This window comes from Gordionus sp. m RMFG-2023, chromosome 4 (assembly GCF_954871325.1).
Source record: "Gordionus sp. m RMFG-2023 chromosome 4, tfGorSpeb1-WG-v2, whole genome shotgun sequence".
Classification (NCBI taxonomy): Eukaryota; Metazoa; Nematomorpha; class Gordioida; order Chordodea; family Parachordodidae; genus Gordionus; species Gordionus sp. m RMFG-2023.
Window position 1 is genome coordinate 26,595,935 of NC_088778.1, and position 27,380 is coordinate 26,623,314.

At 28.4% G+C, this 27,380-nt stretch overlaps 2 protein-coding genes across 3 annotated transcripts in view; one reads left to right on the plus strand and one right to left on the minus strand.

The window, feature by feature from the left end:
- The first annotated feature begins 2,479 nt into the window (after positions 1-2,479).
- LOC135928314 (uncharacterized) lies at positions 2,480-7,575 on the plus strand. 2 transcript variants are annotated; one of them, XM_065464756.1, is made up of 4 exons: positions 2,480-2,521; positions 2,741-3,327; positions 5,395-5,816; positions 7,151-7,575. In XM_065464756.1, the coding sequence occupies exons 2-4, from the start codon at positions 2,757-2,759 to the stop codon at positions 7,250-7,252; spliced, it is 1,095 nt and encodes a 364-aa protein (XP_065320828.1). In that variant the 5' UTR covers positions 2,480-2,521; positions 2,741-2,756; the 3' UTR covers positions 7,253-7,575. The 2 variants fall into 2 exon arrangements, with proteins under 2 accessions (XP_065320828.1, XP_065320829.1); XM_065464757.1 differs by lacking the exon at positions 2,480-2,521 and having other exon boundaries at positions 2,736-3,327.
- A 337-nt stretch (positions 7,576-7,912) lies between these two features.
- The window catches only part of LOC135928919 (1-phosphatidylinositol 4,5-bisphosphate phosphodiesterase beta-4-like), a 53,890-nt gene continuing 34,422 nt past the window's right edge, over positions 7,913-27,380 (minus strand). The window contains exons 14-32 of the mRNA XM_065465371.1: positions 25,443-25,527; positions 25,128-25,218; positions 24,742-24,828; positions 23,382-23,710; positions 23,088-23,229; positions 22,710-22,794; positions 22,298-22,370; positions 19,063-19,166; positions 18,395-18,497; positions 16,668-16,832; positions 16,216-16,315; positions 15,741-15,845; positions 15,032-15,337; positions 13,118-13,373; positions 12,242-12,397; positions 11,972-12,062; positions 11,402-11,679; positions 10,370-10,514; positions 7,913-8,172 (exon numbers count right to left, since the gene is read on the minus strand). Coding sequence (XP_065321443.1) covers positions 8,104-8,172; positions 10,370-10,514; positions 11,402-11,679; positions 11,972-12,062; positions 12,242-12,397; positions 13,118-13,373; positions 15,032-15,337; positions 15,741-15,845; positions 16,216-16,315; positions 16,668-16,832; positions 18,395-18,497; positions 19,063-19,166; positions 22,298-22,370; positions 22,710-22,794; positions 23,088-23,229; positions 23,382-23,710; positions 24,742-24,828; positions 25,128-25,218; positions 25,443-25,527 — 2,770 coding nt within the window. The 3' untranslated portion in view covers positions 7,913-8,103. The remainder of the gene's footprint in view (positions 8,173-10,369; positions 10,515-11,401; positions 11,680-11,971; positions 12,063-12,241; positions 12,398-13,117; positions 13,374-15,031; positions 15,338-15,740; positions 15,846-16,215; positions 16,316-16,667; positions 16,833-18,394; positions 18,498-19,062; positions 19,167-22,297; positions 22,371-22,709; positions 22,795-23,087; positions 23,230-23,381; positions 23,711-24,741; positions 24,829-25,127; positions 25,219-25,442; positions 25,528-27,380) is intronic.

Genomic DNA, 27,380 nt, shown 5'->3' on the forward strand with positions numbered 1-27,380 from the left:
AGCAAATTATAGGTAGCATCTATATAATTTATAGCGATGTAATTCATTTTATCGCATCGCGCAGTCATTACATTTTTCAAAATTTTGTTTAAAAATGATCGCAAAAAAGGGAAAAAAAATTCTCAAATATTTGTCGATACAGAACATTGCTACAATATACAATATATATTTTTTTTAAAAAATATTTATTTCACTTTGAGATTTCCTCCTCGTATAAAGAACGTACCTCAATTCCTTAGGCATTTTTTTAGAACAGGATGATATAGCGAAAATCAAAACGTATAAAAATACGTCACAAGCTCTAAAACTATTTGTTTTTTTTACCCCTAATTAAAATACTTGTATTGTCATAACATAAATAAATGATTATGAAAAAAAAATCATACTCCTCAGGATTAAAAATTGAACAGATTCAGTTTTAAATATTCCCAAATATCTTGAAATCGAATAATGAGATATTCTATTCGCATTAGAAAATTTTGAATAAAATAAATTACGTATTTATCAATTTAATTTTTAATTATTCGTATAGTCATAAATTATGAGATGAATCAAATATGAACTACTTTATAAAACTCTATAATAGCACCCTTTTTTCCTTCTAAATTTCACGAAATAACTTGTAAGATGAGAAATGTAAGGCATCATTTATAGTAAGCGCCATATTGCTAACGTAATTGATAGCTAAACGATAGCACAGTTATATAATTGTATCGCCTGAGCGACATCGCGGGATTTTGCGGCGAATCCTTCAAACGATGTGACACGTATCTATTTTCGAAAGCATGAAACAATAGGCAATCTAAAACGATGTCATTTATTTGATCGTATCCCGCAGTCATTATAAATTTTACCAATTATTTGCTTGCTTTTAAAAAATACCTGGTGGATACCCGCTTACTCTAAACGATGGAGCGTTATCATAACACTACATATTATAAGTTATATCTATTGGCTTGACTTTGTTAATAACGCATAGCTTAAACTTAAAGCGTTTTACTATAAATTAGCTCTAGGACCATGCCTGAGCGTTTTTGCGCATGAGAAATAGAGCGTTTTTGACAGTAATTATATAAAAAAAAATTAAAACTATAAATAATATATTATTATAAACATCTGATGACTTAAAAAAAATATGAACATCAAGCGAAATTTATAGATTTTTAATACTCGATATTTGGCTTGTCATCTATTATTCGCCCAAATGCTCTAGTACGGCATTAGCCTCATAAGCGGAGGGGAGAGGGCATTTCATAATGAAGACGAATTAAGGAAGTATAAATTCAGACTAACTAGAAATTTGTTTTGAAATAGCATTTTTTTACTATTATCCACCCGGTCGTGATTCATGATTCAACTCAAGATAAATAACTATTACAACAGCTGCTCTATTTAAATTTCTTTTCGTTTATTTATAGTCATCATGTCAGGATATTAATATAAAGGATTAAAATTTTATTTAAAATCTAAACCCTACCCCATATCTCACTAACCTTTAATCTAATCCTACCCCTTACTTTAAATACTTGTTTAATTTTAAATATATTTCGTCCAAATTAAAAACATTTCTTTCAGTTCAACATCCCTCGAGTTTAAGCGATTATCGAGTTCATGCAAAATTTAACGAAATTAAATTTTTATAAAAATCGATATATTTAAAAGTCGACTTTATTGTCAAAATGGAAAACAATTCATCATAATTACGACAAAATATTTTTTTTTAATTATAGTAATAAAAAATATAAAAAAAAGTGTTAAAAATATCGATTATTATTTATTTATCAATATTTATTTTATTTTATTTATCTATCGATATATTTTTTGGATCTGCCAATATATTTTTGGAGCAGTGTCATCGTTTAGAGAAAGATATTTTAAGGATAGCTGGGCATCGATATCTACAAGTGCATGCCAAAGAAAATTCGCTAGTCGATGTGAAGAAATTTTTAATGCCTTCTTCAAAGTTCGAGATATCTTTTTCCAAAAAATTAAGCCTTTTTTGAGGCTGAGATGATAGTTTTAAGCGTTACATTTAAGTTCAAAAAATCGGCTTGGGATTATTCATCTATAGTTCTAACAAAAAAGGTCTCGAATGGGATAGGTTTCTAAATCGTTATAAATTGGGAATATTTTATATCTTTGAAAATTTTTAAAGCAAATTTTAGGAAAGTTTACACTCATTTAGAAAAGAAGGTTTTTTTAGATTCTTAAAATATGTAAAGTTTAGATATTTTTGCTGTTCTTCAAAAATAATGCCCAAATAAATAAAGATTTATTTTATTTCTCTTGAGGATGTATAATTATTTTTTTAAAAAAGATTTAATGAATATGGAGCTTAGGGCATTCTATAATTCCAGCTATTACGTAACTATAGCATATATCTATATAACATGCTTAAGTAAAGACGTAAATTCTCAATTTCGATTCTAATTAAATTTACAAATTGAAGTGATTGGCAATATTAAGCAATTTTTCTCTTCTGTTGGAATGGAAAATAAAAAATAACGATCATTTTTTCAAGGTAAAATAATTAATTAAAAGAAACGTTGGAAAACATAAATAATTTTTAATGTTATTTTTTTATTCCCCCTTTTAAAAAAAATAAATAATTTAAATATAATATTTATTTTATTTTTTTTGGAAAATTGATTAAAATAAAATATAAATAATATTTATTTTATAAAAAAATATGTTATTTTTATTAAAAGTTTTAAATATATTTTTTTTTTAAAAAAAAAAGAAGAAATTTAAATAACATGGTTGTAGATGACCTGCGATTCGAGGAACGATTTATCGACGAAAATAGTTCGGAAGTTATCAAAAATAATCTAGAAATTCTGAAAGATACTCAAGTGAACGGCGATTGCCACGAAGCTCGACGACAAATGATAAAAGATTCTCGATATTTGAGATGCCAAGCGCTCGTTTGCATTCTTTCGGACTCGAGCATATTTAAAGCTTTAATCATTCCTTCCACCCCCGACATAACCACCCCGAAAAATAATATCTCCAACTGGGGTCAAAGCGACATCGCCAGACAAGACTCTGAATTCGACAACGTTATCAAAAAAGTTTTAAATCCTTTATCCCGGTTATCTCTCCAGGAAATTATCAGAGGCGATCCCTTGCAGAGTATAGAATTGCCGTTAATCCTGAACAGACAAGGGCCACCATTTTATTCCATGAAGGGAATCTTGACAACAAAATCCGATGGTGCGAACGATTTTATGGATAAAGTTCCCATAAATTTCGTCAAAAATACACGTTTTTATATCGAAAAAAGTGATACTATTGCAGAGGATGAGGAATTGAGCTATAATATTGCAGGTATACTTTTGATCATTAACTATCATAATATATGTCGCAAGTGTTTAAACAATTTCTTGGATATGCTTCATTGATCCGGAACTCACAAATCTTTAAGATGTGAATCACTCAGTGGCGTAGCCAGGATTTATCCAGTGTGTGTGGGGGTGGGGGGTATTAACAGTTTTTTGGTGGTTTCGCTCCCAGGCCCTCATTATCCCGGTCTCTAATTCATATATCTATGCCAATATATCGTATTTTATAGTGACTATAAGTTATTTAATAACCAGTATAGTAGGGAAAAATTAACAACTAAGTTTTGACCGGCCTTGAGACTAAAGAGCGACCGATAGCAATTTATTCTGAAAATTTGTATCAATTGTTTAGTGCTAAATTATATACTATTTCAATAAGTTTGGTAGACTTGTAAGGGAGAAAAAAAAGTTATTAGTAAAATAAGGAAAAATTGGCATCATGCCAGAATGGAAAATGTACAATTAAAAAATATCTAGTTTGCGCTAATATTTAGTTCATGACCTGTAACTAGTATTTATTAATTTTGATTAAGTTTGGTGAACAAGAAATGAACCGAGTTATAAACAAAATGAAAATTATGACTTTGGCATGAACTGAACCAGCTTTGGAAATGCTAATTTAGAAATTTATATCAATTAAGGAGTGCTTAATTATAATATTTTATTGCTTTAATATTTTCTGGAAATGGGAAAAAAAAAATTATTTCTAAAGTAAGAAAAAAGTTACCAAAATTGACATAATGTCAAAATGAAATATAAAAGTTCCAAATATTTGGTTTATATTAAGTATGCCAATCAATTTGATCACAAAATGTTAACCGAAATTCCAATAAAAAAAGTGATATCACGCCTTAAATATGAAACTTCTGGAGTCATTAATTCTGAAACTTATATCAATATATCAACAATAAGGATGTATTTGAGTACATTTTAGTATTTCACTCCGTTTTGTTAGATAATTTAAACAAAACCGCCATTATTGGCAAGAATGAAATAAATAAAAATGCCAAGATTAGCATCATGCTAACGAAAATTATAGAAGCACTGAAAAAAATCATAACACCTATTATTTAATAAAGCCAACTCAATTTTTTTAAAAATGGGACACTCCAATTTTAGAGCAATGATATCATAATTATCTACAACATAATCAAATTTCATATTTTGATATTTCTCAAACAAAGTAGCATTTGATTTGCAATATAGATTTGATTCAACCGAATAAGCCATCTGGTGATTTTAAAATATCGAAATTTTACTATTATTTGGTTAATATAGTTCTTTTATCTCAGTATACTTCCAATATGGTCATTAGTTCGTTTAGGTGTCAATTTGAGTTTGACATTTAAAATTTTAATGTTATGACCTATGGGGTCCGCTATATCTATAATAGAATATAAAAATCTAATTTTTTTGTGAGTCAAATATGCCCCCAAAATTATTACTACAATTATATAATTTCGGAAGCCAAAATATTATATGTATATAATAAAGTATATTATATGTATATAATAAAGTATATTATATGTATATAATAAAGTATATTATATGTATATAATAAAGTATATTATATGTATATAATAAAGTATATTATATGTATATAATAAAGTATATTATATGTATATAATAAAGTATATTATATGTATATAATAAAGTATATTATATGTATATAATAAAGTATATTATATGTATATAATAAAGTATATTATATGTATATAATAAAGTATATTATTTGTATATAATAAAGTATATTATATGTATATAATAAAGTATAAACTGAATATAATATAAAATCCTTTTTTTGTTCTTAATTAAAATAGCTCGTAAGAAATCGATGGCAAGAATGAAATATTTTAATGTTATATGTAAAAAAAAAAGAACTTAATATCACCCAATTTTTAATTTGTTTTAAACAGTTTGCCGTTTCACTTCTGTTTTCCCATAGATCTAAAAACGGTTGAAAACCCAAAACAATTTTTTAATGATACTTGAAAGTAATTTATCTTAAAAATGAATCATAATGTGAATATTTTTTTTGCCCATCAAAAATTAGATAACAACAATATACCAAACACCGACATCGCGATCGATTCGAATTACGACATCGAACTAATCGAAGAGGACACTACTCATCACATAGACTACGGGACAATAAAATTCAATATATCTGAAATGTTGACGAGAATATACAAATACCGTCGTCGATATTCGTCTATCGATTACCAATTATCCGATAATTCCGAAACGTTTATTTCGATGCCGAAATCGGTATCGACTCCAGAGCTTTCTTCTACCTACCGTCAAAAAAGGCGGCAATCCAAAAATGAACCATTGCAGCTCGAGCACAATTCGTTATTGCTCGATTTTATGCGCATAGAAAGCGAGCATTTCCGGTTTTACCCCCGATCGTTGTTCCAAGCCGACCAAGCCCAAATCATTATAGTCAAAAGTTTCGGGAAGGATTTGATGTCAAAAGTAATATTCGATTTTTTTATATTTATCTTTAAAAATTATTAATTTCAGACCAGTAATCGGAGAAATTAAGGTTTTTAGAGGCCACAATTTACATTTTTTAATTTAATTTTTTTTAGTAAATTTGGGCTTATTTTACCCCCATCCTTCAAAGATATTAGCACTGCTGATTGATTTACGAGTGTCGGAAAAAAAAATATACAAAAAATTTTTTGTAAAGTATTTTAAAATTATTGATCGGTATACATGTACAAATCTATATTTATTTATTTTTATTTAAATGTACAATTACTTTTTTATTGTTGTAGTTGTAGTCTATAAATGTGTTGATAAAATTTTTTATTTTTATTGATTGACTTTTCATCTAGAAGAAATTCCTCTTAAAAAAATCAAAATTTATCAAATACATAATATTATCGCTTTGAACCGAACTTCTTATGATACACTAAATACTCTTGTAGGCCATTATATTATAGGTCTGCAATGGGCGGAGTTTTAAACACAACACTCTGCCGACCGTTGTTTTAAAAAATTTATCCCGGCGCCTTAAATTTATCAGCGCATTGATTTTAATAAATATTTTTAACCCGGTCATCCGCGCGTCCAACGTTTTTGGATTTTTAACCTGTTCATTACAAACCTCTACACCATATTGCAATCTACTAAACAACGACGACAAATTCTTATCATGTCTCTAAACTTTTTAACCCTATTTCTTTTGCCAAGTTACCTGCTTTAGGAAGTCGGTTTTAGAAATAAATAGATTTCTCTGGGGGAAAGATTCTTAATCGAAGCTTTCTGCGTTTTTTTAAGTTCAATTCTATAACCTTCTGAGCCACGGCTGCAATAAAAAATGATGATTTTTTTGCGTATAATAAATTACCCAAGGATCCAAACCTAAACTTTAAGCCGGTATTTTTTCTATCGAAACCTGAACCTAAATGATTAAAATACTTGTGAACCGGTTTGAACCTCATCATTTAGATATTACTAGTACATCGCTAAAATTCCTAATTTATATCCGAATTCTTATTTTGATTGATAAGTTTCAGTCACAATTTTTATAATAAATTTTATATTGCTATTATGCTTCTTTATACATAATTTGAATGTAGGTTTGTATACAAACGAGTTCAACCTAGTTTTTGAAAGTTCGAACCTAAATTGATATTTTTATTTTTTAAGAACCGAACCTGAACTGTCAGTTCGGATCCTTGAAATCACCAAGCATTAGAAGAGATTTCAATATATCGTGAAAGCGCAATGTATCATTAGTCACAATTTTTAATTTTATTATATATTAACTAATCATATATTCACATTATACGTAACTTAAGGGATGCTTGATTTGCGTTGGCTCAGTCGAAATGACTCACCCAGAAAAACTTACATCTTTCTATCATCAACAACTTAGTGTTACAAATAACAATTATTATTGATGGCTTTGACTAGACTAGATAGCTTTATAACTCCAAAAAGATGTCTAACAGATGTTTTTTAATATGAATGTTTTTTTTTGTAATTATCATAATCATATATATATATTTTTTCAATTTTGTGATTAATTTTATATTTATAATATTTCCCATACCTTTTTTTTACAATTTAGTAAGCAGGATTTTTTTTTTATTGAATATTTTTTTTTTAAATATATTAATGCAATTTTTATACTATGCTCAAAAATTTTCCCATTTTAATATACGAAATAACTTATGGTAATCGGATGTACAATTCAATTTATACCAGTAATAAATAGCTCAAATTATATTTTCTTCGATGAAGGATTTCCCCTATCAGTATCCTTATTACTGCAAATAACAAAAAAATATGTCATATCCTTTCTTATAATCACGAGACAGTTTTAATCCCTCGTTGTTATGTGGAAATTAAAATCAATTATTACATTTTAGATGATAGCCACGTGATTATTTATTTATTCGTAGTAAAAAAAAATTGACAATATATTTTATAAATTATATATATAAATGTAAATATAATAATATTATAATAATATAATAATATGGAAAACGTAATTTTCTATTTTGAATATTATATATAATATATAAATAATTAAAAATTTATAAGAGACAGTGTCCATCTTTCTTTTTTTAGAAAAAGGTCTTCTTTGGTTATTTTTATACAGTTTTGTTTATAATAATTTGGGATTTCGAATTTAATATTAAATATTCGTCAAATATTAACATTTTTAATTTTCTAAATTTCACCAGTGATTTCATTGTTTAAAATTTATAAATAAACATTTACATATTTAAAAATAATTTTTTTTTTTTTATATAACGGATTCGGGTGTCTGCGTATAGTGTACTTCTTCCGCGATAAGTTGTTGAGCTTTTTGCATCTAAAAGAATACAAAAAATATTAATATAAAAAGAATCGATGCCTCTGGTAGAGAGGGTACTAGGTAACACTTAAGCGTTTTTAGCCAATGACAACAATATATACCAAAAATTACCGATTCACTATTTTACAGCTGATAATACGCCATTTTGGTTTTCCCGTGTAACTAATTTATACTAACATTTTATAAAAACTCAATTTCATTTTATTTAATAAAATTTTAATGCTGGAACCCGAAATGAGGATTTGTATTCAACAACGCTCTAAAAAAAATCACTTTAATGAATGAATCAATCAATCAGACCACGCAAGTATTATAATGCCTGACTTTTAGCATAAAATGGTTGTTTACGGGAATATACGTATTGCATTGCCTGATTAATATTTTGGTCAATTCCTACAGTATTGTTAAATGGCCTGATTAAGCCAATTTTAAACAAAGATTTTAGTCAAAATAATATCATGCTAGCCTTGAGATTGCTTCCATTAATAGATATACACATTTCTGTCATTTATAGAGCAAGATCTCCAGGCTTGCGTTTATTATTTTGGCTAAAATTGGGCTAACCTTCAAATAAATATATTCGCATATAAATACAACTTCAAATAAAAATATTTTAATCAGAGATCTTCATGGGCCTTAATTTTTTGACCAAGGCCGGCCCAGACCCGCAGTAAAAAAAATATTTTAAGGCAGAGACCCGGCCCATATCTAATATTTAAAAAAAATTCCCAAGCCAGTCCCATATCCAAAAATTTAATTTATTGTATTTAATAAAAAATAAATAATATTTAAGTGTATTTAGGCAATCACTTTGTGTACAGTATTAAAATTAGTCATTATTAGAAGAAAGAAAATGGCAATATTTCTTGAAGTTAAATACGCGAAATTTAAATTTAATAATTTTAGGCCAAGTCCAGCCAATTATTAAAAAAAAATCAAAAATCCAGGTCAGGCTCAGTATAAAATATACTTGGCCAATGAAGGTCTCTAATTTAAATACAGATATATTGACGATAACTTTTTGAATAAATAAATACTTTTTGCTAGTTAATTTTTTTTAATACCACTCTCAATTTTTTTTAAAAAAATATAACTAATATCACCGTTTTCCAGAGCATATAACAAATTTCTCGGTGAAATCACTCCCTTTATGATATTGGTTGAGCAGATATAACATTTAGTTATCACTCTATTATTTGTTTAATGATATTTTGAAAAATATTTTCATCCAAAATTGTCAAATTACACAGAATCCCTGAGAAAGATATATTATTATAATTAGAATAATATTTTATTATAGAAACTCTTCTTCAATTACTATATCTTATTGAAGTTTGATTTAGAAAATGGTTAATAATGAAAATATAACTTAAGTAAAAAAAACTGATAGTATTAAACTAAAATAAAATTGACTTGCAAAAGTATTCCTCAAAGTATTTGTATCTTAAATACCTTTTTTGAAAATATTTTGTAGGTTTTTAGTATTTATATTTAATTTATATTTCTAAGGGCGATTATCTTTTTGATATCTTTATCTTTTCAGCAATTGTGAAGGAAAAAGGACATCTGTCTTGCCGATAATCAATTCCGAACCTGTGTAACATGTCCACCCTATAAATCATCTATTGCCTGATTACGCGCAGGCAAACGCGCGCAGAGTCAAGAACCAGAACCTTGACAAATCCAGGTGGTGAACATTCCATAAAATTATTAAATAGCTCAACTCAAGGAGATTTTTTTTTGATTAAATGAAATTTATGTAAAAATTTAAACAAGTATTTGAAGTAAGGAGTAAGATTAAAGTTAGGAGAGAAATGGGTTATGGTTAAATATAGGTGAAAAATAGTTTTTAATAAAAATTTATTGTCAGCTGTTGTAACAGCAATTCCCTTGAATTGAACCATAATTGTGATTTATTTTAGAGGATTTTCTTTTTACAGAATTTAAAATTATTTTTTTTAGGAATTGCAACCATCTATTCAAGGATATTTAGAATCGGAAAAAAAATTTTTTAAGTCCAGGATTCATGTCAATCAACTATTTCTATGATTTTATTTTAATCCTTTGTGTCAATTCAAAAATAAATAAATATGTAAATATCACGTGTTAACAAATATGAATCACATTAATAAAGACTGGCATCGATTTAATGAATGTGTAAATTCAGAAAGCGTAAAAAAAAAATTTCTTTTACTTTTTCGTTTTCCTTCTCAAGAGCTTCAATTTCTTCCTGATGAACCTTTTTCATGCTGTCCATTTCTTTGGAATGTTTCATGGCGATTCGCTTGCGCTCGTCTATGAATTTTTTGGTGTTGTTAGAATTAAGTTCTCGAACGCGTCTTTTATAAATCCAAAAAAAAAAGAGTGAAGTTTTATATTTTGTAAAAAAAAAAACAAAGAGGGAAATACACAAATCATGATGTTCATACCAAGATTCGTACAACTTTAAAAAAAAAATCCAGGTCTAAAAATATAAAACCCGGGTCAGGTCGTGCAAATGGTACCTCTGCAGGTCTCTGATATTTATTTTCAAAATTCCAAAACAGTTAAAAGGAAAACCATATTTATAAGTAAGGTAAAAATTTTATCCGAAATACGTTGAACAATTTTTTTAGAACACTTTCCTTCAAACTAAAACCTCAAAACGAATATTCGATGGATTATTTTTTTTATTTAAAACAAAGAGATTAAATATTAATAAAGATAGTGGGTTTATACAATAATTGATCGGTAGGTTAAATATTTTATACCTTTTACAAAAAGAAAGTGTTTATATAAATTAAGTTGATTTAAAGAATGATAATTCAAAATATTATTCCTTTCAAAAGTTTTCGAAAAATTGAATCTATCGTAGTTATATATAGTATGGTATAACGTTTTTTAAGGTAATCTGGAGCTATTAGAATTCGATATAAAATATTACTTTTGAACTATCAAAGTATCGCTGTTACTACCGAAAGATGACCTACGGTTTAACCCGTATTGGTCGTAGCAACGAATAACGCGGAATTCATATTGGACGATAATAATTCTTAGATTGTTATCGCAATTGAAATTTAACTGATTTATTAAACAATTTTATAAACTTGATTAGCTGTTAAATAGCATCGAGTCCACTATAAACTTAGCCGAATACTATAAAAGATCGAAACTAAAAAAAAAGGCAACTTATAATGTATTACATTTTAGAGTGGGTGGTAACAAAAATAATAATGATTTTAATCACCTTTCACGCTCGGCCTTATTCTTGATCCTCTTGTCGCTCTGTACCGCTTTGATCGCTTCCATACTCGCCCGCGCCTGGGATGATTTCATATTCTTAATTTCCCGGGCCTGTTTGATTTCCTGATTCTTGATTTGCTCGATTTGGAGTTGTTCTATCAATGTTCTCAAACACGTGCATTGTTGGGTCACGTGAGCCTGTTCTAAAACGACCGATTCGGCGTTTTGTCGTTTCAGTAATTCGTTCCATTCTCGGCTCTGCTCGATTAATACTCTTTTAAGCTTTTCAAAAAAAAGAAATCGGTAGAATTAAAAAAATATTTATATAAAAAAGAGATAGGATAAGTCTATGAAGTTGTGATAGGTTAGTACAAAATATTGTATGTTTAAATTTCAAAGTAGCTTTCGATTTTTTTTGTCACTCATGTAGACACTGGCTAGGACGTAGGCTTAGTAAATGGACTGATTTGATTATGCAAATTATCGCTAAAAATATATTAAAATGCATCTTCTCCTTTTTATATTTTATCATTAAATAATTCAATATGTAAAAATATTTTTAAAAAAAACGAACTTTTTCTTTGGAATTTTCATCTAATACATATATTTTGGGATCATCATATTTGCTCTTGCTCTGAACACCCACGACGCATTTTAAATCACTCCTACATAAAATAAATATATTCCATAAAGCATCAAAAATATATTCTTTTTTTTCTTACTTCTTTAGAATTACTCGAAAAATATTTTAAAAATTCGTATGACTAGTTATAATACTCTTTAGCAGGTTAAAAACTATAAAAATTTTCTTAATTAAATATTATGTCAAATATTTAAAAATTACATTTTTTTCTTGAAAAATGTAGATTCAGGGTGTATAGAACCGTTGGCTATACCATTATATGTTTTGATGTTTGAGCTGGTCAAATTTGAGACGTTAGAAAAGCTGGAAGCTGCAAGGCCGGATGGCATGGAAGAGGGTGAAGCAAGGATTTTATCTCTTATAATAAATTATAAGGTAAATTTTATTTTTTTCCCCTTTATAAATTTAAAAAAGAATAGCGTGATATAGTTAAAGCAAATTATCATGCCTTAAATGAGGTATTCGTTACGATTGCCACCATAAATCTCTCAAAATTCCTTAATAACACTGTTATAAATTTTTTAGGAATTCATCAATCAGCCTTAAATATTTTAGGTCTTCGAACCTCCCATTTGTTCTAAATTTTTTCAGCAACAAATCATTAAATTGGAACGCCTCCCATGAGTTTACGCCAACTTTGAAAACAATAAATGAAAACTAATAACATGCGGACATAAACAAGTTAATTCATCCTCCTGGAGTTTTTGGTGATTAATTACAAAAATTTTACAACAGTATATTAAATAGGAAGGTTGAGTCATAAGTAGAGGTGCGTTACTTACAGTATAACTCGGTAACGGCCGATATTTTACATGTATATATGGTGAGAAAAGAAAGTGTATCGAAAGATGTCTTGGTATAAGTAACGAAACTTTCTAATACAAAAAATTGCCATAAACAATCGCTAATTTTTTTAAATTTCACGATCTCTTTGGCAATGATAACGAATATTGTTTTTGTTTTTTAAAAAAAAAATTTATATTTCATTATATAATATTTTTAAATTTAAAACATATTTTACCCATTTTTAATTTTCTAAAAATATAAATTTGAACTAAATATTAATATCAAAATAACCTATGATGAGCATCTACGTAATCGTTAGCGTTGGCGGGAGAAATGGATGACGCGTTTTCGTCCCCAAAATCCGGGGATAAGGATTGGATTTGGCTACTTGACTTAGTGAAAAGGGACCGTTCCTTGCCCTGCTTTTTGCGCAGAATTTCTAGTTCCTTCTGTTGACGTTTGAGCAGTTTGGAAAACTCCTTTTCGCCTTTTAGTATCTCGCGGGTTATTGGACCAAAAAGAGCGGCAGAGCTTGCATGTCCGTCACCTAAGAATGTGAGGTTTTTTAAAAAAAAATTTGTAAAGCTCTTCTAATTTTATTCTCATTTAAAAAGCTTTATATAATGAATCAAAGCTTTATATAATGAATGAAAGCTTTATATAATGAATGAAAGCTTTAAAGAAATAATAATATAATTTAATGAATTTGTATTTAATGAAGGATACTGCCAAGTAGGGGTGTACCGATACCACTTTTTGGAGGCCGATCCGATCCGATATTCCAGATATTTAATTGATATCGGCCGATAACCGATCCGATATCATATCTAATTTTGTATTCTGTAAAGATCCCGGTTTTAATTTTTAATATTCTTTTTATTAGTACAACATCTATAATTTTACTATACCATAACATATGTCATTTAAATATATTATAATGATCAGTTATAGTTTATATTCAATTCAATTGCAATTATTTATATAATAAGTAATAACATTAATCTATTTACATAATTAGTAATAAACAAATATATTGAAATTTGAAATTAATATATAAAATAAATTTATCGAAGATTTCTTTTTAGAAATACCAAAATTTCCAATTTATCAGAGATCGGTCTGCGGTGATGGGGACTGTTAATATCACTAGTATCACTAAAAACAGATTCTGAAGAGATTAATGAACACTTTTTTAAACAGAATGCGAAAAAAAATAACTATATTGCAGAATGTTTATTAACTAATTATTACTATTAAAATAATTAAGCATAAAAATATATTCCGATTTTTTTTATAAAAATAAATGGATTTTTAGATATAACTTTTTTTAAATTTTGTTAAAAGCGCCATTTTATATCGGATCGGAAAATTTTATAATATTTGCCGATAACCGATATTTTAAAATGGGCGAAATATCGGCCCGATCCGATCCGATATAAAATATCGGTACATCCCTACTGCCAAGTCAACGTATAGAAAAATTTTAAATAACAACCTAATTTGCTAAATACCGTCCAAAGTTTATTAAAATGTATTAAGATTCCCTTTTTAACATATATTAAATCACGTGGTCGAGTCTGATCTCCTATATATTATGCAATACCTATCATTAACCCAATAACTACGTAGGTTATTTTGTTAGGATAAAAGGTTTATTTAAGACAGAGGATAGGCATAAAAATTTCGGGGCAGGGTGCACAAACTGTCAAAAGCATTTTTACGGGCAGAGCCTGAAGTTAGCAAAAATTTTAAAACAAATTATTTCAATATCTTTTTTATTTATCACAATTTCAATGATATTTATACAAATATGACGATATTTTTTAATCTAATGATTTTTGAAAAATAGAAACTTTAGTTATATAAAAAATTTATTTTTCAAAAAGTGGCACACAAAACATCAAGCTAACATGCCTATTAATCTTTAGTAAATTTCGTATCTTATCAGGCTTAAAAATAAGGTTGAATCTGATTAGGAATTAAAATTTTTAAAATTTATATATTTTTGCAGAGTTTGAAAAAAATATTCAAAAAAATTGAAAGATTTTTTATGCATGAAAAATTACAAAATTTTAGGTAAAATTTATTTCAAACTCTGTATTTTCCAAGCGTAGCAGAAAAATTGGATCAGTTAGGCCCGTGTGAGACTTTAATCAAGCAAATATACTATATTTAAATAGATAAAATATTCATAAGCGTTAAAACCGATATTGATTTCGTTAGCGGGTTGATCCTTCCTGGCACCAATTCCTTTGCCTACCATACTCGTCGTCGGCGTTGAGGTTTTATAAGCTCCCAGTGCAAGGCTGCTTAAACTCTTACCGGAGGAATTGGCCGAAGTTAATAGATTACCAAGACCAGTCGACAAATAAGAACTGCTTAGGTTAGAAGGGGTGTCTTGATCTTCCGCATTTAAATCGCCGGAGTCTATGCCCATTTGTTCGAGTTGCTTGAGCCGTTTTTCCGTTTCGGGCATAAATTGCATAGGCGCCGAGAGAGCGTCTACGAAGTCTTTTTTTATATCACGTTTTTATTTAAAGAATGCATAAAGAATATAAAGATATTTGTTATGCCATATTGATAAATCTCTTAATAAAGAATGTAATGGATTTTGGGGGTTGTCTATTTAAAAAGTCAGCTATATTATATCAAAATCAATGAATATAGCCTTTTTGTATAATACATAATTTTCATTAATCCAAATAAAGTTATTAGGGAACAACGGAGATGTCGGACTTGATGAAATAGTAGTGGAGTATTGATTCGAAAAAATAATAGAAATCCATCATGAAATTCGCTTTAAACAAAATAATAATTAAAACAGATGACTAAGATGAGGGATAAAATGCAATTGTATCTATTATTTATTTCTTTCTCTTAGATTCAAAATTTATTTATAAAATTTTCGTATTACTTCCCAATCCATCCGGAACGTAAGTTTTTAACACTATACAACAGAAGATGGTGGGTAAGGACATAGGAAAGTTAGCGTCCGTTCTAAGGGATATATGCCGATAGCCTGCAAACAAAATATTATTTTTTAAATATATTTGCTTGTTTACAATATTGTAGGGCATTTATAATGTGTTATATCTCAACCAGTTTCCAGGTTCGGTATGGGTTTGGAAAAAAAGTCCCGAACCTGTGGCCGGAAGTCTCCCTTCTGTCCCAAAATATCGATTCCCATTTTTCTAATCTGGTTCCTAAATCTAATTAGTAGTCTTTGAGTAAATTCAGCTCAGTAAGTAAGAATTTTTCACTATGAAAATGAATAAAACTTTTGTCAATTTATTTTTTTTTTATAAAAAAAAATCTGTGTCCTGAGTAACATAATTTACTCGACCTTATGAAATATGTATAAAAATAAAAATTTCATGTAATAAACCTACCGGTTTGTAAACCATCCAACGGCAATACTCTTTGACCTAGGAGTCTATTATTTTCGTCGTAAACGCCGATCCTTATAACCGCTAAATCGGGTAAAACTACCTTTATAAATTTTTTTTTAAAAAAAATATCGCTTTAAAAAGTAAAGAAAAACTAAACTGTACATAGGTTAAAAATGATGTAATATTATTACAAACTCCTATTTTTACTATCATCAATTTCTGAGAAAGACCAATCCCCTAGAATGCAATTATGATCAAATACAAAATAGGGGGAATCATATTTCGAAGCCCTACATTTGAGATGCTGTCGACTAAGTTACTTTTCGCAATCCTTCTATACATTTTTACTAAACTTAAAAATGCTTTTCTTTTTTTATACCCTGCTTCATAATATTTAGAAGAGGAAGGGGCACTGAAAAAAAGTAATTTTAAGAAATAATAAAGCTAAAAACCTTTCTAAAAACAAAAGGTTCTTCGTTGTAAACGGGGTTCAAACCATTACTGGGCACTAGCCGTGTCCTGAATTCTTTTCTGATGGTATCGGTGGGTAGGCCGTACATATCCACCTCTACGTAAGTGCCAATCTTTTTGTCGGACAAGAATTGGCCGGATATAATCTAAATACGAAAAGAATAAAATACAAGTTATATTTCTCTTCCTAATTTTTAATAGGCAGTAACCTCATGCGGGACTTTGTCAAACAGATTTTTCCCTAGTTTACAAGAAAGGTAATAATAGGTGCTTTTTATTCGCCTAAAACTTTTCTTATATTCTTAACACGAAAATGGCATCCATGGTTCCTCTCCCGTGCGTAAAGCCAAACTGCATATTATCGATTTTCACTCGATCACTAATTATCATCTCTAACAATCTCTTGAAAAATTTCATTCCACCGTGAGTAGCTAATTTTTCAAATTACACTTTTATTAACACATCATTACAATAAACGAAGAAATAGGTGTAGGAGCAGCTAGCTTCTTCGTGTTCAAAAAATCTTCTAATTTATGGACCTCTATTTTAACTAACTTATAGTTAAAAAATGAACCCATGACGTGAAAGGAAGGAGATGCCAGAAAAATAATTTAATTTATTAATTTTATTAGATTTAATAGAATTCTAGCTTGGAGATTTTATTCTAAATACACTGAACTATCTTTTCTTCCTTTCTTGCTTTCACGTGATTTAAATAAAATTGTTAACTTTCTAGTTTGAATCGAGTTCTGAGTGACTCATAGAGTAGAAGTCGGCTATTGTGGCTTATGAAGGTGTTAGATTTAAAGTCATATATTCGATTATAACTCGAATTTGGATTATCTCTACTTCGAATTAGAAAATACTAGGGATGCACCAATATTTTTATCGGATCGGATCGGGCCGATATATCACCTATTATAAGATATCGGTTATCGGCGTATATTATAAAATTTGCCGATCCGATATAAAATGGTGTCCTTAACAAAAATAAAATGTTATAAATTTTTTAAAAAAGTTATATCTAAAATCAGTAATTTTTATAAATAAAATCGAAATCCATATTTTTTTAATAATAATAATTAATTAATAAACATTTTGCCATATTGTTATTTTTTTACGCATTCTATTTATAAAAGTGTGTGATAATCTCTTCAGAATCTGTTTTTAGTAAAGCTGGTGATATTGACAGTTACCATCGCCGCAGGCTGATTTCTGATAAATTGGAAATTTTGATATTTCTAAAAAGAAATCTTCGATATATTAATGTTAAATATTATTTAAAATATTTATTTAAATTTCATGATATATTTGTTTATTACTTATTATGTATATAGATTAATGTTGTTACTTATTATATAAAAGTGATTTCTAATAAAAATATTTTATATACTTTTAGAAAATAGAATTGAATATAAACTATAAATGATCATTATAATATATTTAAATGACATAAGTTATGGCACAATTAAATTATAGATGTTATACTGATAAAAAGTATATTACAAATTAAAACCATTAGTATCTTTACAGAATACAAAATTAGATATGATATCGGATCGGTTATCGGCCGATATCAATTTAATATCTGGAATATCGGATCGGATCGGGCTCCAAAAAGTGGTATCGGTACACCCCTAGAAAATACTCAAACTATTCTTAGAATAAATGTTAACCACCTAAAATAAGAAATGAATGTCTGATTAACTTGAACTGAGGAATGAGCGGCTATGACCCCGTCGACCGGCGTCTCGGAAAAGGGATCGAATTGTCTGTCGGGCCTTCTCAAAAAATCGGGTTTCAATAAGTACCTTAATATTAAAATAATATAAGCCGTCATTCATTTTTTTGTCAGTTATTTAATTATGTAGTAACTTTGAATAACAAATTTCAATATCCATAATTAAAGTTAAATATGAGTGTTTTCCGCGAGAATATTTAACTATCCCCAAAATGTAATTAGAGTAGAATTGTCAGATCTTCTCAAGCTAATCATTAAGAGTTTAAAAGTGACTCAAGAAAGAGTGAAATTATTATTTTAAATTACATATTTTTCACTCTTTAAAATCCATAAAAAGATATTGATCGTATTTTTTTGGTGAATGAAATTACGTAATGATTTTATTAATTATATCGATCATGGCCGTACAATTTGGTTGAGTTAATAATTTTTCATTACAAGAATATATTATACTATACATCATGAATTTACATTAAAAAAGTGATAAGGGGGGAGGGAGAACCGTGTTGGCCATTTTTTTTACCCCCGAAATAAGTATATAATCTATGATGATTTAGCTTGGAGGAGGAAAGCGACCGGAAGGGCCCTAAAACCCTCTTCCTTAGTATAGGCCTAGAGATTTAATAAAAAATTACCCCGTATTATTATTGTACTCGAATTTGCCTTGGTTAAGCTGCATGGCTAAATCCGCGGTTTGGAAATTGAGAGCTACCATTTGACATCCGGCATTCCAAAAAATCTTGGTATAAAATGTAAATCATTAAAATAATGAATCAAAATTTCCAAATTTTAACAAAACTTTCAAATTTATAATTTTTATACATATTTATGGTTAGTAATTTTTTTTAAATGAATATTTTTAATCGGTTGTCATAGGCATCTAAATGATTTATATTATATCATCGTCTGAGTATTATAGTGTTCTACTAAGTCCACTATTCTTTTGCAAAATGCCTTTTTTTGCGATAAATTCATCCTTCAGGGTGTGTCCTGGTTCGACGTATTTCTAAACAGCCGTGTGCTTAGCCGGATATTTTATCTCCTCTAAACAGCTTAATAAGAAGAGGCTATTTAGATTTTAAGAATGCCACTCATTGAACTTAAACATAACGCATTTACTATAAATTAGGCCTATATTTATAACAAATGCGTTATTTTCAAGCGTTGCGTTATTACAAAATAAGGCCAATAAATAGGTATAAATGTATAACTATAGTGTTATGATGATAATACTATGATAAAATTTAAAAAAAATATGTTAAGATGCTTTGATAAAAAAATATGCGTGATATAAAAATAATAGCGTATTCGATAAAAAAGTTTATGATTATTTTTTAAATATTATATAAAATAATTGTCTTTATTTTTACTTTATCTAAAATTAAAATGAATCAACTAATAACGCAACGCTTGAAGATAACGCGTTTACTATAAACGCAACGCAAGTCTTACAAAAAATATTAAATACGTCCTGGACAATAAAGTTTAAGAAATCAAGAATTAGGTAGTCATTATAAAAAATTTAAATTATTATTACACTCTATTACTTAAAATATGCAAATATTAGAAATTACAAATAGTAAGCAGACGATAAATTTTTTATTAAGCTGTCGATAAATTTTTTAGTGCAAAGGCTAAAAAATGTCTAAATTGTCGTATTTTTATATACGAATTTATATGAATTTTACATAATGCCAATCAACCAAAATAAATAAGGTTGATTGGATTATAATTAACATTTAAGAACACGTGATTTTACATTTTTTTTCGTGTTCGAATATAATTAAAAAAGAAATGATCATTTAAAAAAAATATGAGATTTTTTTTGGATAATATATTTTGATATTTGAAATTTGTATTATGATTTTTTTTATAAAATATATGGTTATAAAATGAATATATATTTGTTTTGGAGTTTTTTTTATAAATTTTTTGGTAACTAGAACTAGTTACAATAACAACAATAATTAAATTAAAATTTTTCACATTCCTGTATTATTTTATTTTATATCAAATTTATATATTTTTTGAAAAGATTATTTTTTGCCAGTTCATGTTCGAACCATAGATCTTCGGCCTAATAGTCATCATCAAGACAACTGGAGTATGTGGCTTATTTATTAAGGATAATTTTAAATGTCTATATATTATAAGTTAATAAATGAAACTGGCTTTAAGTCTATTTTGTTATACTATTACCATTACTATTGTACGGCATATAATGAATGTTGGGGAAAAGTAATTAACTTTATTCATAAAAAATTAGTGTTGTTAAAAGGCTCGATTTGAGCCACATTTTGAAAATGGCTAACTCAATATATTATTCAGGAAAATATTATGCAAGTCTAAAGATTTTGGTCATAGATGGCACAAAGGTTTGGACATCTCTTAGCAAAATCTCGAGGTTTGGGCAAAATTATTCTGGCTAAAATATTTGAGTTAGCCGTTTTTAAAAATAAGGTCAAATTGAGCCGTTTAGCAACACTAAAAAATATAATATTATAAACCGTACTTATTTCCAAATATAAGAACATTGTTTTTTTTAATGATTATGAAATTTTATTAATCAAGTTGAAAGTTTTTAAAATATGCTGCTTGCTTAATTTTTACTGTTTATAATTTAAACAGATTAGGACACCCTCAAAAAAAAGTTGATTGTCAGATGGTTTAAGTCTATTTTTTAAATAAAAGAAGACGAGATTGTACACACTTAAAAAAACCAAAATATGGTTAAGTATCGAAAATAAGTTGAACCAGGACATAACCTCAATACTGTATTTATCCATATTAACAAAAAAATGTAAAACCATAATTTAAGATTCATCCTTTGTTTGAATTATTATAGTGCGCACAAATTGAGCGTTTCAAACGCTACGTTGCAAATGCAAATAAATGGTTGCAAATTGGTAAATTATTGTTTGGCGACTATTTTGAAAGGCAAACAGGATTCATTACTTTTTTTATTCTTCATTTATTAATATTAAAATGTAAAAAAAAAATAAATTTCTTATATCTTAAATATTTAGAAATTTAAAGAAATAAAAAGGCAGACGATAATAAAATTTTCAAGAACAATTTTTTTTATAACTTAGTTAATAAATTTGAATCGACGATATTAATAAATAAGGCAACCTAAGGGAAAAGTAATGAAAAAGCAAACCTATTTGCGTTTTTTAAAATGGTTGCTAAAGCTAAACTGTAATTTTACCAATTTGCACGAGATCATTTGAAATGCATTATTTGCGCTTGAAACGCTCAATTTGTGCGCACTATAACGCAGACACTCAATTTGTGCGCATTATTATGGTGTGATTTTCTATCTAAAATTTAATGCTCTCCTGAGAATTTGAGATTTTTTTTTTAGAAAAATGGATATAGAACACTATTATACTCAACCCAAGATATATGAAATTATTCAAGTAGACAAAGTTATGATGACTAAGATGATAAATCCGGACATGGCCCTTACTCGATCCAGATGGAAGAAACTTATCAAAACAAACCCTACGACTGTGGGACCATATGCATGATAAAGAAGAAGATCGTCTTCTAGATGAATATCTAAAAATTAGAAAAGGTCAAGGGTTTTTTACCAGTTAGGAAATGACGAATTAATCATTTATAGTTTATTATTTATTTTTTTATAATTTTTATAAACCAACTTATAAAAAAAAATTATCCTTCATCCCTGCATTCATAGTTAGCGCGAATTCGCGGCAAAATATACAAAATTTTGCTGTATTTTTGCATTCTGAGCCACAAATCCGCGTATTTATATAGTTGGCCGCGAATCGTGCTGATAGTGAATGTAGGGTTACATTAATTTTTTTTCGATCTAAAATCAGTAAAATCCATAATATATAATAATACCTGAGGCAAAAAGTTGCTGGAATCTACTCTTCCACCCTTGGGGTATATTCTGCTGATTTGTCTTTTATTGTAACTTTAAAACAACATTTTTTTTGAGGGTAAAAAATTATAAAAAAAAAGAATAAGGAAATTCACTTCGGGAGCGTGATTGTTAAATTCAATCTCAATATTAATTTTATTTTAGATTAAAAAATGATAATAATTACGAAATCGCAAAAAAAATTTAAATTTGAATTGTTCTTAGAATATTTTAAAAACCGCACTGAATTGAATAAAACTTGAGCGAAACAGAAATGCGTTTCTTTAAAAATATCATTCGTGAAATACAAATTACGTCTTTCTTTCCTTATAGCACTTATTTACTATGTTGGAGCAATGTCCTTAAATATATTTTTTATATAATAATAATAACTTGACGAATTCAATGACGCTGTTCTTGATAATACTCAGACCGGCAGTTTCGTTAAAAGATGACATATTGAAATGCAAATTTCGTTCTTTTAAAATAAAGTAATTAACAACAGATTAAATTCCAATTACAATAAGGAAAAAAAAAGTCAAAAAAAAAATTGTTTTCGAATTTACAAATAATTTTGTCAAAAAAAATTGCTTTTTATATTTAAAATATAAAATATTTTATATTCGATCAAGAATGTATCTCTACGCATGAATAATCAGAGGAGAGACACTTTAACCCGCCAATGATATGTCAGTGACGTCAATGTTTTAGGGTGCTTTAAAATTTTTATTAATCGAAAATTAAAATGCTGATTAATTAGTTTCAATATACCTTCGGCGAGTTGGAATCCGGGGAACTTGACAGGCTGCATGTAATTGACTAAAACGGAAAGAAGTGGGTGTATGTTGGTGGTGGCCCCAGTGTAGTGGTAAGTAGACATGAGAGCCGCTTCCTCGTCGCTAGTTATCATGCCCTGACATTCGATATTAGTATCATATATATATATATTCTTTTAATCATATCCTATCATTTATTACAAATTTTATAATGTTAAACTCGCGTTATTTAATCCGATCAGATAAGCCCTACACTCCTATTAAACTTCTTTTTATAAATGAGCAATACCTTTTTAAACTTGGTACTCCCCTTTTTACTGCTCCCTGTCGAGTTACTTAAATTCTCGAGTGCCAATATGGCCGGGTCTTGAATCGTGCTGCTGTTCATACTGTTATTCAAACTTGCGTTGCCCGTATTTGAACTCGTAATCGAAAAATTATTGATTCCTGGCTTGACGTTTTCACTATCTTTCTCTTTTTTGACACGAGTTGGTGCAGGAGTTGAGGCTGGAAGGCGAGGAGGCGCCACGGATGGAGTAGGGTCAAAAGGGACGTCAGCCGAGAGGGAAGTGAGGATATCTTTGTTAAACTCTGGGTGAGCTTCTTCGTGAGCATTTTCTTGAGTATTAAAAATATATTTAATTATTCAAAGAGATAAAAAAAATAATAATTTAAGAATAAATTTGGACACCATTTTTATTCAACGAAAAGAAAACATTAATATAGAGGTGGGTGAGTCCTAATTTTATCCGCTCATGTGCTAGCACTAAAAAAAATTACACCCATTTAATCCTGTTATTCAATTTTTTCTGCCCAACCCGCCCATTCATTAATGACAAAATTTTGATCAGAGCCCGTCACGCCCAAAAAAATTCACTGACTTTTTATAAAAAAAACTTTATAAAAGAATGATTATTAAATATTGTTACATTTTTGGGGAGTTTATTTTTTTATTATTAAGTTTTTATTTATCAAATATTGCACAAATAACAAAATAATCTTATGCAAGTGGTAGATGATGCCATAAAAATGCTAGGTTTGAAATGCGGGAAATGAAAATTAAAATAATTAAATTTTCCATAATTCACTCCTTAATCACTTTCGGCGATTTTTTAAATAATTAAATTTTCCATAATTCATTTCCTAATCACTTCCGGCGATTTTTTTAGAAAAGTCCGTCACGCCCTATCATGTTTAGAAATTAAAATTTTTAAAATTCATGGAGTAACTCGATGGGTCAAGAGGATTTTCAGAGCCCGCACTATCTAATGGGTATCTCTAACATTTAAAAAGTTTTTCAAATACTTGATTTTATCAGGAATTGTTTCTTTAGCTTATTAAAATTTTGTAATAGAAATTTGAATCAGCTATTTTTATACAAAATATATTTTTTATAAATTAATTAAGGCTAACCAAAATTAAATTTCGTGATAAAAATCTGTATGAAATATAATATATAAGGTAAAGTTAACCATACAAATAGCCTTTAAAATATTTTTTAACAATATTTTAGCTATAAATTAGTTAATAAATGCTAAAGATCCCAGTATACCCTTGGACATATATGCAGTAATTTAATTTAGAATGTCATTACATTGAATTAGAAACTTTTAAATTTAATTTTTTCTTTTTTAAAAAAAATTGCTAACTTATGTTAATGGCATCCTCCTCGTCTGCGATTGCGTACTCGGTTTCGATTGCTTCGGCTTTCCCCTGCTTCAAAAGTTCGAGTTGTTCTATTAAATATCATTTAAACATATTTTAAAAAATATATATAATAATTGTAAATCTTTCTTTCTTTGTTTATGGTAGAATGTATTACGAGATAGAAACAGAAATAAAATGCGGAAAAAAAAATGTAAGAGAGGGGTATATAATTAAAGGTTGATACAAAGCGTTAAAAAGTTGGTTGCTAAAAGTTTTGACCACAAAACTAGGTGACTAAAAAATAATAATGATTCATAAATTCAAGAAGAAAACGGACTTCAAATGTAAATGTAATATATATAATAATGATAAAAATTTTATTGTAAACTTTTTTCGATGTCCACTTTTAAACGCTTGTTTTTTATTATAATTTTACGCTTGAGTAAAGTTGGTGAGGGTAATAAAACGCCAGGAGATAACTAAATCGTACACATTTATATATTTTTTAAAAAAACTTGAATTTAAATTTCTATAAACAGATTTCAAAAAATGCATTAGGATAGACATTGCCCAGAGAAATAAACAAAATACTTTACCACCCTTGCCTACCTTATTCTCAACTAAATCTTGGCTATATATTTATGTCCAAAACCAATTATGCTCCGATTGAGAAAAAAATTTAGTAATATGCAATTCGTTTTACCGGATAATTGTCTAACGGCGCTCTGAGTAATAAATCGCCAAATATTTCTTCGCAATATTTTGACATTTTGTATTGTTGAAGTTTTCTGTGAGTTCGAATATGATGAAATTTAAATAAATATAAAAACGGATATTCCGTTACAAAAAGTAACATTTATAAATTTTATTTTAAAAAAGAAGATACTTCTGTAAAATTTGATAAAAATGTTACATACCGTGATAAACATGCTTTCGGTAATTAAATTTGTTTTTTTTATAATATTTTTTTTAATCAATATTATTTGTTTTTTTATTATAACATTATTATTTTTTTATATTTACGTTGGGTTATAAAAACCCTGAAAAAGAAGAGATTAATTTTTTTAATTATTATATATTTTTAAAAAAAAATTATATTCTTCCTGTTAATTACAATAAAGAAAATTATATTCAAAAAGTGTTAAGAAAAAAATAATTAAATTTAAGAACCAAGAAATTGTAAAAGAAAATAAAATTAAAAAATTAAGAAATCGGGTCGTTTTTATGGTAAGATGACTCCTGAGATGAGGATTTAACAGGTTTGCACAGAGAAAAACTTGGCTGATTTCATCTTGTAGTATGTAGCTGGCCAAACCATGACAATGTCTGAAGAGAAATTGCAGCGAACTATGTGTCAGATGACAGCTCCCTACGATTATAATAGCATAAGTCGACACTTCATAGTTCTTGACTTTTCATCCTGGTTTACCAATTTTAGATCCGAATTTGCGACCCCAACTTTCATAGAGTTAGACAATTTGTTCGGCCTCACCATTGTATATTCGTACTCACAAATATTTTTGCCAAGGAGAGTATTCTTATATTTCAAGACAGATGGGTTCCTCCCCAGCAAAATCAATTAACACTTTATCCCAATGATGGTCGAAGATGTCACAATGGGCCCGAAGCTTGTTTAGAGGGGTTACGACAAAAAGGATGGACTCTTCTTACCACGACTTAAATCCAGTATGCTGCCTATAAAATAGGAGCTAAGATCGACTTAATGGGTCAAGGGGATAACCAAGTGGTCCTCCTACAGATGCCAGCACAATCAGAATTAATTTTCTTAAATTTAACTCCTACTACGTATCTCAAATCATTTATGGATAATCTGGCCACTATTTCATCTCTAGCAGGATTACCTCTAAAGGACCTGGAATCTTGGTCATCACAGCACTTATTTGAATATGGAAGGAAATATTATTATAAGGGAGCCCAGGTGAGTAACTGTTTAAAACGTATCTCGAGAATTCATAGTGAGGCAAACCAGGTTATTCCCTGTTCTTAATGGCGATCTTTCAGGGTTATTTTCCACAGGGATGGCGGCGGCAAACGAAGATGATATTCCGTCCTTTTCATACTTTACAACCATAGTTGAAGCTGCACATCTCTTACGTTTTAAGTTGCCCTGGCTTAAATTATTATCGCGTGAACATACAGTGTCACTATTACTAATAACAAGACATATTGGAGGTTTCCCTATCACGTTATATGGTAGTTTTGCAACCCGGGCGATCCGAGATCCTCTAACCTTAAATTTATCGATGCTTAAAACACTTTATTCTCATTCGATTTATAAAGACATTATTGGTATTTATATAACTTTCTCATTTAAACGATCTCTGGATTATGAGAGTTTATTAAAAGATCCAGATAGTATACCGATTTATATGCCAACGCAACCTGAAAATTATTTAAGGTTCTGTATAGAGCAACAACTCTCCCATTTAGTTAGAAACTCTATCAAAAGATTATTTGGTGATAAGGCAGAAGAGGAAAAAATGAAATTGATACAAACATTGATGACGTTAACACCATACAACCCTAAATTAGGCAATCGGTTGTACTCATTGACTAATATTAGCATACAGGAACAATACTTATCCAAGTTTGATAATGCGCGGTCGATATTAGCCATTAC

Bases quoted from the DNA above. Each gene is read 5' to 3' on its own strand.
- LOC135928314 (XM_065464756.1), top strand. From the start codon at position 2,757: ATGGTTGTAGATGACCTGCGATTCGAGGAACGATTTATCGACGAAAAT. The intron at 3,328-5,394 runs GTATACTTTTGA...ATCAAAAATTAG, and splicing joins ATTGAGCTATAATATTGCAG to ATAACAACAATATACCAAAC. The intron at 5,817-7,150 runs GTAATATTCGAT...ACGTAACTTAAG, and splicing joins GGAAGGATTTGATGTCAAAA to GGATGCTTGATTTGCGTTGG.